Here is a 21,164-nt window from a genome sequence, read left to right on the forward strand (position 1 = left end):
AGACTGAGTCGATACTTTTGATTTATAAAAAGGCTGTAGTGTATAAAAAGCACATGCAGAGCAGGTACTCACATCTCTTAGGAAGACTACTGTTTGATAATGAGACAGAAGCATTTCAGGAGTACCAGAAAGCATTCAGCCTTGTGGGCTGCCCTGCTTCAGGATTACTACATTTATTTTACTGCTGCATCATGAGGAAAGTTCCTGCAAGGGCTGTCAGATCAATAAATTCACATCTTGGACGTTATCTGAGCAACTAAGCAAATGCTGCTGAGAGACTGAGCAGCCTCCATACAACAGGAGCAAACCACGTTTATCTATATATCCACATACATGATGATAAATGCACACTCCCACCTGTGCTGTTTCACTTTCAGCCCAATGAGCCCCCTTTCGTTCTTGCACCTGTAACTGTTTACAAGCAGATATATTTTTCAATAACTGGAAATACTTAATACGCATTGAAACAGAACAAAAATAAATAAAATATCCAAACACATCAATGACAATAGACCTGTTGCATGAGGTGATAAAAACTGGTCTAATCACGTGATTCAGCTGGGTGGTTTGTGGGCAGTGGGCAATATTTCAGGAAGCAGGCAGAGCTGGGTTGCAGTTGCAGTTCCTCAGCAGCATTTCTGTATGAAATCGCGGCGTTGTACGGAGCAAGGCAAGCCTCCTACTATGCTGCTGGAGAGCCCGTGGGTAAGTGCTACAAAGGTACTTGGCAGAGGTAATGGAGGCAGACGTGCAGAAGGCAGTATTTTATCCCTCACCTTGGAGAGGAGGAGGGAAATACTAAACTCAAATGAGAAGTCTTCAGATCTGGATGGAGCTTAACAGCTCCTGGTGGGAGATAAGCTTAAAGCAAATGTTATAGATTGGAAGTTAAATGTGCTTTGGGTTTTTAGTCCACTGCAGCAGTTGTGAATGTCAGAGTTTTTTGAAATCTGTGGAAGCAAAGTAGAAGGTAGTTAAAAGTGTATTTTGGGAGTCGGCACTGCAGGAAGGGCACCCAGCCTCCTTTTGCAATAGCATCCATGCTTCCATAATCCTTTCTGAAAATTAATTTATCAAACGAATATGTAAACCAGAAAGACAAGAGTAGTGTTACCGCTTTTGACAATCAATCTTTAAACAAAGACTAAGGAGAAAATTTCCATTTATCTATCAGTGCTTCTACTAGATTTCTCATGGGCTTTGATACTCTTTCATGATGAGTAAATTTTTAAAAATCACCTCAGATGCTGAGGATCATAAGTCCCCTGACAGTCAGAGGGTTGCCAGCTCTGCCTTTACCTCGGTGCTTTTGAACACGTTCCCTGATGCTCTCAGACACTTGCATAGCTCAGCAAGGGTGGCTGGTGAGTGGTTTAGTGTCCACTGAGGAGCTCTGGATAGCTGGCCTAGCCATTGATGATCTGCTCTGATACTTAATTTTACATCTCTGTCCTCCGGTTGCTCAGTGTGTACAGGAGGCCATTAGGAAGGCAACAAAGCAATCTTGGGTGACAGGTTTTTCCATTTTATTGATGTTGCAGAGCTTTCCTTCGTTAGCCAGGAAGAGCAGCTGAGTGTCTTTCTCAGTGATCATGGAAAAGAAAAGTATGAATCGGGTAATACAGATAAATCAGAGAAGATAGAGCTGTGGCTGGAGGACAGAGAAAAGTGATCAGAAGGTACACCAGCAAAAATGACCTGTGTCACCAAATGCAGACAGGTCTAAGTTTATATTATTCGTGTAACTTTGCAGTGGTGTTTTGCTTGGACTCTGTAGCTTTCCTGGGTGACCACGTATCAGGTGTGTGTTTTTTTATCTCTGTAGCAGCAGTGGCAGCTTTTTTCTCCCCCTGTTCTGGAACCACAGCTCTATGATCCTTCCTCTAAGAAGTTAGAGACTAGCAGAATTATTTTTTCACCTTTCCTTTTGAACTGTACCATTGCAGTTTTCATCTTGGTGACAGTATTATCAGTTGAAGCACACAAACAACTTATAACACGGAAAACTAGGCTGCAGGTCTGAAGGGCACCACCAGATACTCCGCAATAACCGTCCATACACTTGCTGCTGTCCAGGAGCATCTCACTGCCCGAGAGCTTAAATATTCCCAGTGTTCTCAGCACCCATGGAAAGTGCTCTTCAGGTGGTGAGCCAATCATGGACTCATCTTTCTAAGAGAAGTGCTGCAAAAATCACACATTATTCAAAAGCGATGCTGAGGGCAGTAGGAAGTGTGATGGCTATTTTGCCTTGCTTTGTTGCATGACTATATGCTATAGGATTGTGCATCCTTTTGGTATATAAAGGAGCCAGCCATTCAAGCATGCTGCCAGAAGCAACTAGTCTGAGAAGATTCTGCTCACCATTTTATATGTGAAAAAGCTAGCAATACCAATAACTGGATGACATAGTTGGAGGCCTGTTACTGTTTTGTGTGGATTCATAGAATGATGACATTATCATGACGTCCAACTGATCCTCACAAAATATCTGAATACCTTTCAAAGCTAATTGAATAAAGTGAGTATATTAATGGGCTGCCCCAGATTGTTACTTACTATATCTTCTCCTTACTGAAATACAGAAACTTCTGCAGCATAATATTTTATTTTGAGAAGTTGCTGTGGGTTTTTTAATAAATGTGCTGTTATGAATTTCTATAAGAAATATGCAGCTTTGTGGTGGTTCTTAGCCCCAGAGACAGCCCAGAGTGGAAGCATCCTAATCAGTTTATCCTTATCTTAAAGAGTCTCTGGAAATGCAGCTGCTCATCGCAATCTTCATTCTGAAACTGGGAGTAGCTGCTTTGAAAAAAAAGCTTAGGACTGCAGAGGATCTTGAAGAAAAGAAACAGGGTCTGGATCTTGTATAGGTAGTTGGTGTTGAGGTAGAGAACCTCTCGTAACATGGGCTGATACACACGTGCACTGCAGCTGTCCATATCAGCTGGACCTCCCTAAACTTCATGTCCCAGAAATATGTGCAGCTGCTGTTCGCCCTCAGTGTGACACATGTCATGAAAAGTGATCAGACCATCACTGGGTCTGCCTTCCCAGCTGATGGGAAGTCACGGCTGATGGGATATTTTACATTTCAATTTACATCACAAGGTGGCAATTATATTGGTGCGGATAAGTAGGGGTGTCTTTATGTGGGCCTGCCCAGTCTGACCTCTGCCAAGCTTGTATCTCAGAAGCTGGGGCACCAGGCAGCCCTTGGCTCCCTGGTGGGAATGCTTGCCTCCCTGCCGCGTCCTGGTGGAAGCCAGTGATGGCTGGTATGTCATTTCTGCTGCAGCAGGTGGCACAAGGCCTCCCAGCCTGAGCTGTGCCTTTCTCAGGTCTTGCCTCTTTTTATTCACTGACCTCCTACAGGGAAGGATAAACAGGTGAAGCAGTTTTTGGAACAAAAGAAGAAGGGAGTCATTCCAGGTATTTGGCTTCACAAGCAGGGTTGTTTTGAGCATACAAGAAGTTGTTAGCGGTACAGGTGGCATTGTTTGAAGGAAATTTTGAGACCAGTAGCTGTCAAATGATGAAGAGGTTGATGTAAAGGTGGTTTATTTAGGTGAAAAGTACTTGTCGCCCTACAAAAAGCATTGCACTGACTTTATTTGCCATTCTGTGATGCCTTCCATGATGAAACAATTTGCTCAGTGGATGAGGAGAGTGCCATGGACATCATCTCCTTTGATTTTAACGAGGCATTTGACATGGTCACCTTAATAAACTGTTGGCAAGCTGGCAAGATACAAATTGGACAGATGGACCACGAGACAGGTGGACAACTATGTAAAATGCTGAGCTGAAAGGGCAATGGCTAATGGCTCAAAGCTGAACCAGTAGCTAGCTACAGGTGGAGTCCCTTGGGGGTCAGTACTGGGCCTGATACTATTCCATAGCTTTATAAAAAATTGGGAGGACACAATTGAATGCACCCTCAGCAAGCAAGCCTGCAGATGGCAACAAATTGGGAGAAGAGAGATGCTAAAAGGAAGAGCCACCAGAGAGACTGCAACAAGCTGGAAGATTGGGCCAACAACAACTGCATGTTTAACAAAGAGAGTCGCTAAATCCTGCACCTGGGGCAGAGTAATCCCATGCAGTGGCGGGTGGATGTCTGGGAGGTCTGTCTGCCTGGGGAGCAGCCTTGACCTGTGCCAGCAGTGTGCCCTTAACAGCAGTGAAAGGAGGCTTTGTCATGGGCTGCCTCAGCAAGAGTACAGCCAGCAGGCAAGGACTACAGCCAGCAGGTCAAGGGTGTGATTATTCCACCCCATTTAGCATCCCTTAGGCCACACCTGGGATGCTGTGTCCCGGCTTGGTCCTCCTAGTCCAAGACAGAGACTGAAAATTTCAGAACGGCAGAATCTCCCTTGCTGGAAATGTTCAAGGCTTGGTTTGATGGGACCCTGGATACCCCAGTCTAAAGCCCTGCTTTCAGCAGGAGGTGTGACTGTAAAATCTCTGGAGGTTTCTGCTGACCTGGATGTTTTTATGATTCAATAGGAACAAACTGGGATGTGCACATGGCTATCTGCAGTCTCATGCAGAGATACTGAAACTAGCTCTGGAGGAGTGAAGTGCTGAAAATACTACAGCCTCTATGCCTGGAAAACTGGGATATATTTGACTAGAAGGAGTGTCACACCAACACGGATTTATCACCAACTACCTATTTAAAGCTAGCTTAGGTGTTTCTGCATAGCGTTGCATTCTGAATTGCACGCACACCTCAGACCCACATGGTAACACACATATCTTCTCTTGCCAACGCCGTACAGAAAGCTGCACAAATTCTGCCCTTTTACCCCTAAAACAACAAGTGCAGGCTGCTGCTGAATCTGAAACAAAAACGTTCAGAGAAAAAATACTTCAAAAAACCCATAACAAAATCTACTGCTGGAACTTCTCACCAGATTAATCAACTTCTTCCTAACCTAGAAGGGATCTCTGGTACACAGCTGGAATCAAGTTCATGTGAGGATAATCTTAGGTGTGGGAATGGAATGAGCTCAGGTGCCCAGTAACTTCTCTAAGGGAAACTGAATCCGAAAATTAAATAGAGATAGCTTTTGATACAGAATTCATTATTTTTCTGTCAGCTCACTGAGTAGAGTGAATTCTTTCTTCTTAAGTGAAATTAAGGGGAAAATAGTTCTAGCCAAAGTAAGGGGCATAAGGAAAATCTGGAGTGGATATGCAATAGGCATTGTTTTATCTGCACTTTTCATTGTGCTAATGGTACTTAGCAGTAAATGGTGAGATCTCTCATCGTGAGGGCTGTAGAAATCATTGAATCACTTTCAGTGATGATCCTGATTTGATGGTGCAGAAAGAAATGAAAGCCTGCAATAGGAATGTCTCCTCAGTGAGTTGATGCTTCTCATTTCCACTTCGCTAGCACAATTAAACACATTAACTGTGTGCTTATTTTTTAATCTCCCCAAATTCTTATATCAACAGGAAAGCTATTTTGATGGTATCCTTTTTTGTGAAGATGTATTCAAATTAGTGCTTAATGTGCTAACTCAAGAACCAGAAGCAATGGGGCTGAAGAGGCACGTCATTATGGCCAGCCTAACAAATCCTGTTGATAAGCTAAAGGGCATGTCACTACCCTACTGTGGATATTTTCCACTGACTCCAGGTGGATTTTACTAATTCTTTTTTTTTTCTTTTTTTTTTTCTGTACATCTGTCATGTAGGGCTTATAATATTGTATGGGAATGTCCTGTCAGTCCGTCTTCTGCTAAGAAGAGCTCAACTATAGTGAATAATGATGTAAAATATTTGGTGCTTATGATTTCCAGTGATCAGAAAGATGTATAGAACATCAAATAACCTGTATCAAAGGAAAAGAAGGAAGTTCAGAAAGGAAACTAATTGGCAGTTTAATGTTTTCAATTCTACTTTTTTATAAAGATGTCCAAAGACCAACCAAGAAGAGGGGCAACACCACAGCACAGGGCACTCCAAAATCAAATAAACAGATTTGGACCAACAAACCAGCATTATGGCCACAAGCAACATGGCTCAAGACTTTCTGGGGAGTCCTGTGTCAACAAAAGGGGGAAAGAGGCTAAAAGAAAGCATGTTAGGAGGATGGTGGGACAAAGGGCAGGTGTGGGTACTCTTTACAAAGCCCAGACAGCAGCCCTTCACATAGGTGTTTTTACAGCTGCTCCTGGCTGGACTCCCTAGCTGCATCTTTAAATGTTTCAGCTGAACTTCAAAAAGTCAGAAATCTTAAAAAATGCATCAGTAATGAGCTTATTCCTAGCACAATTAGCTGTATATTTTGGCAAATGCACTGGAGATCTTAATTTAACACCAATGTTTATCATTAGCTCAGAACAGAAACCTCCAGATTTACCAGCAAAATGAACCACTTCAGCCCAAGCAATGTGATGTAGAGAGCACTCGCATCCAGGCTGCGCCTCGCTCCTTCAGGCAGTCTTTGGCTGTGCTGAGCAGGAAAGGCCCTTGCAAATCAATGTACTTTATGAATGCAGCGTGGAGCAATGCACTTGCAGCAAATTCCTTATTTCTGAAAGAAGTAGGTGGAATGCCGAATTCCTGTCTAACCAACTGTAGTAGCGAAGTCATGTGTTTCATTGTGCTTATGCTCAGGTAGGAAAGCACCTTCATTACCCATCTAGCAGTACTGGTACTGAGCCTTGCCTTCTGTACTGCTCCTAGGCAGACACTCTTGGACTAATGCAGGGAGGTTTGTTCCTCTGCCAACACAAACACATTTTAGCATACTAAATTTCATAAATAACTGTACATGTATATTCAGCATGAAAATGATCATTAGTAAAATGATTCTTTCCATGCATCTGATGATAGAGTTTGTATTACCTCTGCAGTCAGAAATCAACTGAAATAAACAATCTGAGAAGAAAACAGTATTAGCAATTGCAGTCAGCATTTTGAGGGCAAGTATCAATAGACTCATGCTGTAATCTTTCTTAAAAAAATATTCTTCCTTACAACAAGCTGGCTGCCTCAGCAGGCAATTAGTGAGAGGCTAGTGCAGAGTTCAGACAAATTTTATGATGAGCACTGTATTTTCAGATGAAGGGAAGGGCTTTTTCTCTTGGAAAGGCATATATGCATATAGGATGGGCATGGTACCGCATATATGATTTCCATCTCTGCAGTCTAATGTCATCCTTATGGCAGGAGTAATGAATCTTCTTGTCAGTCAACTCCCCCCTCCATTTTTTTAATCCTGGTGAGAACAAGCTCCCATAATGACTGACTTGCTGTGCCGTATTCCTGATGAAAGGCATATCTCCTGAAAAACCTACCAGCATGCAACAGATGTGAACTAGTAAAATCCTGCAGAACAAGATAGTATTAAAGTTGGTGCTAGACTCCTGGAAATGTGCAGTTGTTAAAAATAAGTAAGACACCTTCTCAGAAAGGTCCATGTAGACTGGAGTCTGCACAGATATCTTTTGTACATGGTTCTGGTTGCTCCTCCCACCCTCAGTGACCAACACCGAGGCCAAAGCACAGTGCCAGTAGAAAACAGGAGTAGGTATGGGGAAAGCTGGGCAAATTATTAGTGTCAGGACAGTTGTTTTCTAGACTTGTTATCCTTCCCACATACCCACTATTAAAGGCATGCAGCAGACTTTGACGTGGGTTTAGGTGTTGTTTTGTTTACAGTACTTCTCCGTTGAAAGGTCTGGATTATGGTAAGAGCTGAATAGAAATTTGAAACGGTTTTATTGATACGTTATACTTCAACATGGAGTGAGGTGCAATTTGGGTGCTTCCAAAGGAGAGAAAGGTAGTGAGATAGACTGAAGGAGAAACAGGCTTTCCCCAAACAATTCAGGTACTCTCAAGCAAATTTCATTTGAGTAATAATGCCATGGGGTAGTAACTTGCAAAGCGGCTTTTTTTTCACTCTAAATCAGAAAAGGGAACTAGGAGGAGACCACCAGATGTATTTCCACTTTTTAGAGGAGCTTGACTTTGTCTCTCTGCTGTGCAAAAATGTGTGAAACAAGGAATTGCAAGTCACATTTTCCTCCCTATACTTTTCCAAAATGTTCTTTCGGATGTGTCACAGGCAGTATTTCTCACTCATGGGATGCCTTGCACAGCCTGGGTGACAGCCACAAATCACAACCACTTCAGAACACAGATAGAGACATTTTAAGAAACATATAATCTACAAAATGGTTTTGGCTGTTACTGATACCTAACATTTTTCTTTTTGCAGATAATTAATATCTTTCTATTCAGGTGCTTGAGAGCACATTAGAAATGAGTCAAAAATACGATTTTGTTGGTAGCAGCTAAAGGTTACTCACTCTAACTGCATGCTGCCTTTCTGCTATTCATATTAGCAGCTGATCTTTTACTTAATGATATAATGCAATTAGCCTGTCACAATTACAGCTTGATAACTGATCCAGCCAGTCTTATATACTAGGAGTAGGCCCATAGCTGGCACTGGAAGGGACTCTGAGCAGATCTGGGCTTTTTGTAAGGAACACGAGATGTAGCAGATGATGCTCTCTCTGTATCTCATCTTTTTTACCTAGGCAGCAGACACTGCCCTTGTTTGAGGACACTGCTCTGACCCATACTAAAAAAGGCCTGAGGAACAGGTGACCAACACTTGGTGTTAGTCAGCCCACAGGTGTATCTACTAAATCCATCTCTCTCATAGTCAAACATACAGGGCAATGTGATTTTTCCCCATTTTAGGAAACGATAGGTTATAGCTGTCACAAGAGAGGAGAATCAGGCTGATGGCTCATTGCAAGACTAACAACTATGGGACAACGCCTTGGGTGATGTAAAAAACCTTATGTTTATTAATATAAATGAAGTTTATGTGATGGATTTGAAAATGTACAAGGAACAAAGAAGGCTAGAACCCAGCGTTGAAGTAGTTTTCCAATAATTCAAGTCCTGATTCTTTCATGAATGTAATGGGACACAGGGTCTACCTCTTCCAGTGTAAAAGAAGATGTTATAATTAAGGAATACTTTGCTACTTCTAATAGAGTTTTCTGGCTGACAAAAGTCTGCTCAACTGCCCAGCAAAGTTCAGATAACTGTTCCTTGCACTTTGGGGAATATTTCAAAACTCACCCTTAGCAATCACAGGTTTACAGACCTCTCTGGGGGCCTGATTGTTATCAACATCAGCCCAGTGTTTTCAGGAGTATCACTCCAGCTTTACTCTCAACTAACTAAATGAGTCAGGTTACCCACAGTGAATTTAAGGTGTTCAGATGGATCTTATTTCTTGCTTTCTGCCACCTACGTAAGTGAAGGAGAGAAGGAGTTTTCTACAAGACCCAACCACCACATCTGCACACCTCCTACGACCCTGTATGGTCCACTGCTGATTTAACAACCCAAACCCTTGAGTCTTGGCACAAAAAATGTAGAAAAATAAATCACCTGGGTTGCCATGGTTATTCTATGCACATATCTGAGTTCGGAACAGCTGAAAAATCCTTTACAGCGTATATTATGCCTGAGCATGGTTGTCTTTCCTTAAGGACCTTTCACACAATCCGGAGTAAAAGGAGCCTTGATGCTATGCAGATCCCAGGACAAGCAGTCCTTGAAATCTGGGCCAGGCTCTCAAGTATGATTAAACAGCCTTGGCCCATAAAACTGTTGCTATAATAAAAATTCAAACTAGTTGAAAGTCTGATCCAGGTGATACAATGGCACTGTGCAAACCCACTATCACACTTCTAGATTTTGGGGGTATTGAAAAGACCACCAGCAATTACTTGGAAATTTACAAAATACATGCATTGCATTTCTAGCACCTGCGTTTAAATTCAGCTGCTGTGTGATGTTCTAACATAATCACATTCTGCCACCAGCTCAGTGCATTACTGATGAAAATCTAAAAGTACCAGCCTGAAACCCATTCTTCATACCGCAGTGGGAGAAACATACTCCAGACATTATACATGATGCTGAATCTTTGGCAAAATTGCATCAATTTAGCAGGGAAAATGAATTACAACCATGTGTATTAAGCTTTCTATACTTATCTAGAACTTGGCATTCGTGAACAAAGATAATGAGGATGTCTGCCCTAGACCATACTCTGGTATTTCAATATTTGTTTTAAACCTTAGTGCAAGGATTGAAGATTTGCAGAATGCAAACACATGGAAAGAAGGCAATCTGGAAAGTCGCATTTGTGATGACAGCTTGGGAAAACAACATTGTTATTTATCAACAATATTCTATTACTTACATGTTATGTAATTATTATATGCATCAACTATATATAAGCAATATTATACGTATTAACACATACATTAAGTTATTATACGTATCAACAATGTTATATAACTTTAAAACCCCATATTCAGATGCTACCTACAGGGCTTTAAGTTACCTCAGCTTTCTTCCCACTATTAGTTGAGATGATTTTATTCTAGAGCGAGACCTACAAGAAGCCGAGTCAGCATGACTAACCTGAAAAGGTATAGGATTTGATTTAAGGATCCCTTAGCTTTATATCTGGCTTTGAAACAAAGGTTTCATCTTTTTAGCTGTATCATGGGGAGAGCGATAGGTATACTTTTTAACAGAGCTTTGAGATCAGCTGCAGAAAGGTACTAGGTAAAAGCTAAATATGATGATGATGATGATGATGACTTTCTAATATTATTTGAATAGCTTTTTAGCTGTTAACCACTGTTAAAATTGCACAATGCAAAAAGGCAGTCTCCTTCACATACCAGTCTGTTGTGAGGTACCACAGAACAGTTTGTCTCCTGTGTTTTTTTTTTTGTCAAATGTGAAGCAACAGGATGTAGTCAGTTAAAATGTCCTTATGTAAGATTACATGTAAATGTTGAATGTTAATACCATTGCCTTTGAGACTGTTATACTCAAATATAACTGTGTTCCGACAGAAATTAGTTGAGCCTGCAGGAGGGAAACACTGACCTTGCACAAACTCCTCATGGAGGCTCAGTCCTGCAGGGAAACATCTTTTACCACACACCAACCATTGCTGCAGATGAACCTTTGATACTGACACGGCTAATGTTTTGGGGTTTTGTTGTTGTTGTTGTTTTTTAATAAAATCTGCTAGTTTCATTTTGCTAGCGCTATATAGGTGTAGCAGTGGCACTGAGTCCTGAGATCCATATGCTGAGCTACAGTCTTGGCAGAAAGCAGGGCTGAGACATGATGCTGGGCTTTAGGGTGAGCTTCATTTCATCCCTTGCACTTCAATATCTATACTTTCACAATACCCAAACCCACAGTTAGTTACAATATAGATCATATTTTGCTCCTGTCTTACCTTGTTTTCTCAAAAAACTCTTTCAAATGATCTCCTCCGCTCTGGGGAATAACCTTCCTAAAGGAGCACCTAGTGATCTGTGTGGTTTACATCAATGCATAGACTTGATCAATTTAGACAGTAGGAGAACATAACTGTTCAGAAGCAGGAGGCTTTGAAGACCTCATATGGCTATGAAATAGCTGCAAGAGAGGATCCTGTGATGCAACTAAAAACCTCCCCGAGGCTGGGTGCTTAAGGGCAGCCCTGCCCTCACACAGCTGAGGCTCATGGTTGTTGCTTTGTCACAGGCTCAAAGAAGGAAGGAAGGCCATGACTCTAAAACATCAGGTGTTCTGCTTTTTTGTTCTTAGGGCTTGCATAAAACCAAGAGCCAAGTAAACAACCTTTGAAGAGGGGAAAGAAATTCTAATCTGTAAGTATACAGAAAATGAACAAAAGCCTTGGTTTGCAGTGCTTTTCCAATGTTTGTAACTTTAGTGGAAAAAAAAGTATCCGATTTTCTTGTTTTATTTGTAACACATTTTAAAGCTTTTCTGCATAACTGTTTCTGTTATTTGTAATTTCCTAGTATTGGGAAAATATTGCTTCATCCTTTTCCTTATTGCTATCCTGTAGTTCTACACTGCTACCTAAAATTGGGAGGCAATTAACTTTGTTTTGCTCCATCTTTGTGTGTTTGATATCATTCAATCTCTGTACAACCTAGAAGGGTAAGTTTATTCTCTTTGATAAGATATAATCAGGATGGTAAATAATTATTTTTGGGAAGGTTCTATGGTTTCTGGTTTTGTGTAATACCAGAAAAAAAATCTCAAATGAAAGAGGGCTAGCTCAACAAGTTTTTCCATCCTGTTTTATTCTTCAGTAGACTGGATTTAAATTAAAAAGTATCAGTATAATGATGACACAAGCTGAGTCATTGAGCTAGTGAATGAGTTAGAGGAATTACTAAAAGTTGTTTAGAAAAAGTCAATATCTAAATGTAAACACACACTTGATATTTCATATTTTTAACTTGTAACATTTTTCTTTAAGCAGATATTTATACTTCAGATTTCAGGTGTGTGTGGTTAGTTTGAAATGAAGAGAATTCTGCAATTATTCTAGTAACATAGCCTACATTACCATAACACAGCATGGAATTAGAGCAAATCGAAAAGCAATTACAATGCCATCAACAGAAATAATCTTTGATACTAAATGAGGATGTTTGTGAAACAAACACACATTTTAAGTAGACTTTTATTAAAAAAAATACTTGTATTTTGAGCTCCCTCCAACCTAGTCTACTTCAATGTAGACATGTCAGTTCTGACAAACCCCTGTTTTCCCATTTTAAGTCTGTCAAAAATAGAAATCTTTCATTTGAATTGAACTTTCTTCCCCTCCAAATGCAAATAAAACTTCTCAGCTGGGTACATGCAGGCTGCAAATGCTGCTTCTGCAGAACACAACTGTTAGAACACATGAAAATCTGTGCGAAGCCTGCCGGTCCCTCAGCACACGTACATGGAGGGCATAAATTTTGCAAGCACTTGTTATACGGAAAGTAGAGCTCGCTGGCAGATTGTAAGACTGTCATCATTTTTAATGAATGAGTTTTTTTATGGTTTTATAATAAGTTGACATAATGTTGATGTAACATAATGGTGACTGATGAACCTGACTGGGAAAATAATAAACAATGAAGGGAACAAGCCAGTGACAGGGTGATCTGGATTGCTAAGTCAGGTGCAAACTAGTCACATGCATTTTACCACTGCCAAATGCAAAGCTGCTCACTTAAGAACCAAACAGGAGCACAATGCTGATGGAGGCAGTTCAGTGAGGAGCCACAAGTATGACTGGGATGAAGAGAAAATTAAGTATCTTCTGTCTCTTATCTCTACTTATTGTCAGGTATCTATAGAGAAAGCCAAAATTTGTTAAATATTTTTGAAATCTGAAGGCAAAACCAGAAGCACATACTGTGCCTGGAAGCTGAGGTTGTACAAATTATGTCTAGAAATATGGGTTTGGTTTTTGTGTTGTTTTTTTTAATGATAGGATAATTAACAGTAAGATAAAAGAGAAACAAGTTCCTGAAGGTTGGAATGAACATTCTTTTTACCAGGAAAATTTTGACAGAGACTGGGTTGGCTTTGTAAATAGCATGCTCTGGCCTGAAGAGAGTGGTCCAGGGAAGTCCTGTGGGCTGTGCTGCGGATTGCCTGACCCACACTGATAGCTGATGAATCTTGAATGCATGAGAATCTCTTTGCTGACCATATATCTGAAAGAACCTAGCACCCGGCCTTTTGACAATCTGCCTGCTCCGTCAAACTCAAACATAGCTATTTTGGCAACTGTCCCCAAGCGCTCGGCACCAGCAGCTGTCACTAACTGCTATGGCGCTCAGGTGAGGTGGTTGCCCATCATTGCCTCGTGGCTGTTCAAGGCACATGTCAGGCAGAAGTTTACCCAAGTGATGAGGCTGAACACAGACGAAGAGCAAAGTGTACTCCCAAACTTGAGCAGTATCACTGAATTGGCAGTAGCTAGAGGGGGTAGGAAGGCACAGGAACAAGAACACCTCCTTGAGGAGAAACTTTCTGCTTTTGGATGTGCAATGACTTGCGTCCTCTCAGTGCTCCTGCCATTCTGACAGATGGCAAGAGCTAACATCGGTGTGCATGAAGGAAAGCCACCTGGGTGAGGCAAAGCTGTGAAGTACCATCCTGAAGGAGCTCCTTGGTGCTTCAGACATTGCTTGGGACCAGGGGTTATGTGGGGAGGAGGAAAGAAGGCATGACATTGAACTGTAACTCTGTGACTGGTGTACAGCCACTCTAAAAAGCTAGTTTAAAACAAGCTGTGTCCAGTACTGAAACAATGCTGTTACAGCTGGCAAGAGCTTACAACAGCTGATGTTGGCAAGGGGCTAAGTAGCATGGAGGGAAGACCATTTCTTAGATAGTTTGATGCTGCTCTCAGTGGTCTCTCCTGTTGTTCCTCCTCTGCTGTGAGATATTGTCCAGCTTTTGGAGCCTTCTGTAACTTATGTTTCCAGTGAGGTTCAGTAGATAGCCTTATGTCATACAATTAATTAGTCTCTTGTAAAACCTGCATTCCTTTTCATTCTATGTGCCTCCTGTTAGATTTTAGCCAAAGGACTTGTTCGTTGTGTTTCAGGTCAGTAGGTTACAGCTATGTGAATGTCAGTACAATAGGAAACCTCATTTCAGCAGAAAGTAGCGTTTCCTCTGTGTAATGCTGTACTCTGTATTCATCACGCAATGATATTTCAGTGGGTTGCCTGTAGTATTGGAGACCTGATAATCTCATATCATAGCTGCTGGTAGCTTTTTTTCTGGAAGATTAATGAAAATGAGATTTCCTGCAGAATCCTACAATGAAGGGATTTAGTGATGACTGTAAAATTCTGCAGAAACCTACATTTCAGTGTCTCAGTTGCTTATTTGCAGACAGAAATAGGTCTCTTGCTGTTCCCTTAATAGCAATGTCTGAGGAAAATATTGGTTATCTGACTTCTGCTTATCTGTTCCTTACCACCTTCAGTTCATGTTTCACTGTCGGGCTCCAAAGGGTGACGGCAAGGGGTCCTTCCTCTCCAAGCGCAGCCTCCCTGCTGGGTCTGCTCACACCAACCCGCATTTCCAGCGTGTTGCCTTTAGGGCTGTGGCACTTTTTAAACTGTAAATATGCATTTTAAATTAAAACAGTGCGATAATGCCACTTTTTAGAGACCTTTTTTTTTTTTTTTTAGTGAAAGCATAACAACTTGGAGAAACTGATGGACATCTAGCTAATGCCTTCTGGCTTGCATGGTGATGAGGCTGAAACGCAACATCTCAGAAATGAGAACAGAACTGGAAGGAACTTGCATGGTTTCTGATGCAAGAGCTGCAGTGTGTCAATCTGAAGTGCCTTTGAGAAAAAGCTCTTTCATTGCAACCCGCGTTACTTCTCATAATGCAGTGGAATTAGTTGTCCACGTAACTCTTAAATACAGTTTCAAACAGGAAAGGTCAGTGAGTGCCAACAACCAACACCTCGAGATATGGCAGTTGTATTTATGTTGACTACAATAAAATATCTGGAGTCTTAGATGCATTGGGATAGCTAAAGAATAACTACCTTTTCAATGTATAAAGAGACCTAGACTACTGTAGGGGTGAATGCTTAGAAATATTGCTAAAAATCAACGGAAAATGTCTGAGATGCACCACAGATATTAATCCCCCACTGTGAATAAAAGTGGATTATGATTATAAAAGTTACAGGTATTTCCTGACATATTTCTGACAAGAGAGAGCTGTTCAAGAACTTCTTTCCCCTCCCAACCTCTGGCAGTATGTGCTACCTAAAAATGAAAATAAACTGAAACACCACTCATACAAAGAGACAGAGGAACTGCTTTGTGAAATTGAAGTCATTGCAATAATAAAATTACAAAAACTCAGCAGAAAACCCCCTCTTGTGCTGTGGGATTCACCAATGAAATGGGTGACATACCAGGGTCAGTTTAAAATTATAGTTCAGGTAGCGGTGGCAGTGTAACGGGGATAGTGCAGAGCCCAGCACTGTTCAATTGCCCCTGCTTCTTTTCTGTGACTAGTGCGGACATCCACTTGATACTTTCATAGATGCAAACATGCTTCAGGATAACACCCTGCCTGAACTCTTTCCCTCCCACACGGTCTTATTGTATTTAAAAATCCTACCAGATGTTACGTTTAGAATTATATTTAACCTCTTTTTGAAACCGTAATATATTAGAAATGTATAGTGTACTTACTAAACTTGCTATTAACTTTCATCTAGCCTCAGCTCAGGCCAGGGAGGCTTATTTGCACTAACCCAGGATGTCCTTTCCTAATGTTTTCTAACAACCCATTTTGTAACACCCAGTTACCACATATTAGGTGTGAAATGGCCCTGAGCACCAGGACAGCACTGCCAACGCTACTCCGTCTGGCAGGATCTGAGCAGCATCTCCATGGAGCCTGGGTATCCATGGTGTGTAATCCCTGACTCGGATAAATTATCCGTGGAGGAGGAGTTGACTTTAATGTGTGCAAAATTGTGCTCGGTAACAAACAGAATTTGTAGCTTTGATAGAGCAACATATGGTTATTATCTGGCTCTGGGAAGGGCAGATTTGTGTTGCAAATAAACTGATGAATAGTAGCAGAATTTGAACAATATCTCTGATCTTCACTGCAAAAGCGTGCAGATGCTCAGGAGAGAGGAGAACTAGTAACACTGAGAGCTCAAAACCACCACAATCATGTGATTTCTCTAAGGATCTCTTGATCTCACGTGTTACTAACTCATGCTTGTTTTTAAGGGTATGGATAGTAATGACTTAAAAACTAGAGCAGCTTCTCCATACAACCTTCTTAGCCATTTTTTTCCTAGGTTGGAGGATGTTTGGGTAAAACTACTGGTTACAGTTTGTGCCAACTGTAAGATTGCAGTACTATCCCTCGAGCAACATGCAGGTGGAAAGCTCTGCTGGTTTTTCAAGTGGGCACTCTCATTCATACCTTATCTTAATCTTTATGTATGCTTTCACTTCTAGAACATGTACAAGGAAGATTTCAGGGACATGATTGCAGAGAACAGGAACAGCAGTGACTCCTCTTCTGCCTTCACTCACACCAACACCACAAGTGTCATACTGATCACTGCCTACTCAGTTGCCTTTGCTGGAGGTGGAATTGGGTCCATCACAATGTCATTCGTGCTGGTCAAGATGAACACTCTGTCTGTGACCACTACAGCCATCATTAACCTGGTCGTCGTGCACAGCCTCCTCCTCTTCACCGTGCCCTTCCGTCTGCACTACTATGTCAACAAGAAGTGGGTATTCAAGATGCCACTGTGTAAAATGGTGAGTGCCATGGTGCACATCCACATGTACCTGACCTTCCTATTCTACGTGATCACACTGGTGATCCGGTGGCTCATCTTCTTTCAATGGAAGGACAAAGTGGAGTTCTATAGGAAGCTGCATGCCATCGCGGCGAGTGCTGCCGTGTGGGTCCTTGTCCTGGTGTTTGTGGTGCCGGTGCTGTGCTTTGAGTACGGGCGCTCAGGCTCATACAATGATACAACATGCTTTAAGTTCCACAAAGAACTACAGCAGGACAGTGTGAAAGCCTTGAACTACACCATAATTGTAGCTGTCGCCTGCATTACTTGTGTCCTCTTGGGCCTGCAGATTTTCATCCTAGTAAAAGTGGCGAGAAAACTTTCCACCACCCTCTGGTCACATCAGGAGTTCTGGGCCCAGGTGAAAAACTTGATTTTCATCTGTGTCATCATCATTTGCTTCCTTCCCTATCACCTCTTTAGGGCCTACTACATACAGCACGTGAGCGATTTTGACCAGTTAGAAAGCTACAATGAGGTTTTTTTGAGCCTGACTGCCCTCAGCTGCCTGGACCTGCTGTCGTTTGTGCTGAGTGGTAGCCGCCTCTTCAAGCAAAAGGTGGGCATGCTGGGCAGCAAGTTTTCTTGCTGCTAGCATCAACCTCCGGCAGCATGCACGGACCTGGACCTGGGAGGACTTGATGCTGGGCAGGCATGGCAAACCCTCTCCTCAGCCGGCCGGGGCAGGCTCTGGAAAGAGTGGGGCTCTGCACACCTGCTCTCTGAAATAACAGGGCAAATCGCCTCCAGTGTCACACCTGGTCAGCTGGAAGGTTACCTCTGGCATGTCCTCACAGTGCTACCTAGTGAGTTGTGGATGCACCTGGAGGAAAGGGAGGAAAGGGCATGGGCTCTTCTGCCTTACTGTTTTTACATCAAGGTTTGTTAAGTCAAAGGCACTATGGGAGGAGACTCAAGGGAATTTGCAAAGTATGTAGGAACACAAATAGAAAAGCAGTTTTTTATGCAATAAGGCACATATTTTTGAGATGTAAAGATCTAAATAATTTTCCACATACATTTCTTATCCCCCACAAGCTCTCATAAAGTATCAGGAAAGCTACTGTTCCTCCTCAGTTGGTCTGTTCCTTCACTGTAAAGACAAGCATAAACTTCTAAGTGAACTGAATAATTAAACCAACTCTTTAAAAACAAACCAGCAATAAATGGTTATTTCTTAACAAATTTTCTCACAATCACCTTTTGGAGATAGTATCACTATGGCAGAAAAGAGTTTTGTTCTCTTCCACATTTTGGAAATGTCTCCAACAACAAAGATTACACATTGTTACTGAAAAGAATGTTGTAAGTTTAAACAAAAAAGCTGTATTTTTACTTACAGAATTGTTCAATTTAAAAAAGATATTTAACAGTGAAGATTATTTTATTTAGATCATTCAGACAGCAGTTGTCTTCTCTTAAAACCTCAAGTATTTTTGGTATCCAAGGTAACAATGCTTTTTTTAATCTTATGTTGATTTTCTGCAATTCTGAAATTTATGACTAATTACAGTATCTTTAGCTTGAATTCAATTCTGTAAATTTAGTACCATGTACTGGTAGGAGAAGTTAAAGTGTTGTTGCTTGGATTGGAGGGATGAAAAAAGCTAATAAACCTGGCATAGCTAAAAAGCTTATTATGTCTCAGTGAGGCATTGTCAGTTGCTGTCTCTGAAGACAGAATTGAATTCCATTAGAAAAAGAGGAAGAAAATCAGCAAAATGATTCTGTGAAAGACATTCAGGCTTTCATAGCTCAGTTGCTTTACACTTATCCCTTGTGCTCCCCCCCCCCCCCCCCCCAAAAAAAAAAAAGTGTGTGAATCTCTGACTGCTATAACCCAAGACAGCAATCACTGATATATCTTTCTCCTTCTTGTCATCTGCATAAGGTTTTTCATCTAGAGTCAGTGGGACAATATTATAACCATTTGACAAATTAGAGGTTATCAGCTGATTGATTTCCAGTGACAGTCTATGCTCATGATGCTGTTGAAGTCCACCTTTTCATACTTTTGAATCTTTCCATACATTTCTACTTTGCCTTCAACATCTCTTGCACATCGGACAGCAATCAAATAACAATTGGTTGAGCTTGCTGTGCCTGTACAATCTTAGTGCTATGCTCGTTGCTTTAGGTCCCACCAATATGGTTATTTTATAGGATCCCATCTCTTCTATAGCCTTCCTTCCCTGTCTTCCTTCTTGCTTCAAGCTCCTCTATATCTCTCGGGAGGTGTGATCAGGAGAAATTATTTTCAGGTCAGAGTCTGAGTAATGCTATATGACACCCAAAGTTGGAAATTACTGCAGTTCATAACACAAGTGAGATGTGAGTGCTCACGTGGCCCACCCTTGGCAGACAGCCTGGATCACAACATCTGTGAAGACAGAAACGTGAGAGCTTGCAGTGTGTGTGTATCTGAGAAAAAACTCTCTGAGAAGGTGTTCGCCCCAAAAGGATCACTGTAAAGAGGAAGATGACTACCAGCCAGATTCAACAGTAGTTGGGGAACTACGTAGACTTCCATAACATGGAAGGGGTCAGCTCAAAGGAGTAGTTCACTCCTGGTTAATTATGTGTCATTAAGAGAGCAATAAACTTCTCTGATCCAGATTTGTTTTAAAACTACACAAAGAACTCAGGTTTTCCCTGTGGCAGGAGAGAAGATGGAAAATGGCACAACGTTTTCCTTCCTCCTATAGCAACATCGTTGGTAGAAGAAAATATCTTGCATGTGTTCTGTGGGCACTGCATACCTTTGTAACACTATATTATAACCCTTCTGCCATATGACTATGTGCTGAAGTCCTTCCTGCGAAACACATATGAATGAAAAGCAATTTGTATCTGAATTCAGCAAGACTTGGAGAAAATAAAACATATGTTTACAAACAATACCTCCTTACCATACAGCTTAACCAATGTTGTTCATGTATGTGTTAAAATCACAAGTTGCTTAGTTCTTGTAAAAACACACACATCACAATACCCTGCACCATAGCATCACAAAAACTCCTAGATAATGTGGGGTTTTTTTCCAAATAAATATTTATTCTAATGATGTTATTGTTAACCCAGGATGATAATGAGCAGAAAAAAGGGGTTGTAATTCGATGTTTAAATTCATGATACTATTCAGCACCAAGTGATGCTTTATATGGGACTGTCTACACAAACTTTACATCTGCCACTTGTCTTTGTGAGCTTTAGCGCCTGGCAGAGGAAGCCTGCCTCCACCCTGAGAGAATGACATCTCGGTGAACACTGGCAGGACCTGCCCTGCCTGGTGGTGACAGAGGTGATGCTTCCAGCAAGGGTGCTGACAGGACTCGCAGGGAGGACCAGTTGCTGCTCCCTCCAGCCTCCCCCTGCTTTTCCCCTCACTGGTGGCTTGCTCTCTCCCACCCTACTGGGCACCCTCCCTGCTCGCTTCCCCCAGGAGGGCTGAGGAGGGCTGAGGAGGGCTGGAGGTGCTGCCAGGTGATGCCACAGAAGGAGAAGAGTCTGAATAACTCCTGAAGAAGAAAGGGTGGACAAGGCCAAAGCAGCATCCAGAATGTAGCCAGGTGGCTCTGTGATGGGGGATGGCAGGGGCAGTGATGAGAAGTGGGAATACCCAGTTACCATCACCTGCTTGGTCAGAGGCACCATGGGCTTAAAGGAGACCCTGATTTTTCCAACTGGATCACAAAGGATAGTTCTGGATTAGAAAACAACCATGTGAGAACATTAAAAGCTGTATTACAGCAGGACATGGAAGGGATAGGAGGACATGGACGATGTGACAGGGGATGAGGATAGGAGAGCAGAGTATCAGCATGTTTCCACAACACAGTGGCAAGACAGCATAGACTATGTCGCTGGCTTTCATCTCATGTTGCTTATTGAATGCTTAAAGTTG

The 21,164-nt window shown here is 41.7% G+C and overlaps 1 protein-coding gene across 3 annotated transcripts; it reads left to right on the plus strand.

The window, feature by feature from the left end:
• The first annotated feature begins 602 nt into the window (after window positions 1-602).
• On the plus strand, window positions 603-20,158 carry GPR141 (G protein-coupled receptor 141). Of its 3 annotated transcripts, XM_037386789.1 has the most exons (4): window positions 603-705; window positions 11,674-11,735; window positions 15,090-15,350; window positions 16,908-20,158. In XM_037386789.1, exon 4 carries the CDS (start codon window positions 16,911-16,913, stop codon window positions 17,853-17,855), a length of 945 nt encoding a protein of 314 aa, XP_037242686.1. In that variant the 5' UTR covers window positions 603-705; window positions 11,674-11,735; window positions 15,090-15,350; window positions 16,908-16,910; the 3' UTR covers window positions 17,856-20,158. The 3 variants fall into 3 exon arrangements, with proteins under 3 accessions (XP_037242686.1, XP_037242685.1, XP_037242684.1); XM_037386788.1 differs by lacking the exon at window positions 15,090-15,350 and having other exon boundaries at window positions 604-705; XM_037386787.1 differs by lacking the exons at window positions 11,674-11,735; window positions 15,090-15,350 and having other exon boundaries at window positions 604-705.
• Window positions 20,159-21,164: the final 1,006 nt, after the last annotated feature.

The sequence above is a fragment of the Falco rusticolus genome, chromosome 4, assembly GCF_015220075.1.
Source record: "Falco rusticolus isolate bFalRus1 chromosome 4, bFalRus1.pri, whole genome shotgun sequence".
Classification (NCBI taxonomy): domain Eukaryota; kingdom Metazoa; phylum Chordata; class Aves; order Falconiformes; family Falconidae; genus Falco; species Falco rusticolus.

Bases quoted from the DNA above. Each gene is read 5' to 3' on its own strand.
- GPR141 (XM_037386787.1), top strand. From the start codon at position 643: ATGAAATCGCGGCGTTGTACGGAGCAAGGCAAGCCTCCTACTATGCTG. The intron at 706-16,907 runs GTAAGTGCTACA...TTTCACTTCTAG, and splicing joins TGCTGCTGGAGAGCCCGTGG to AACATGTACAAGGAAGATTT.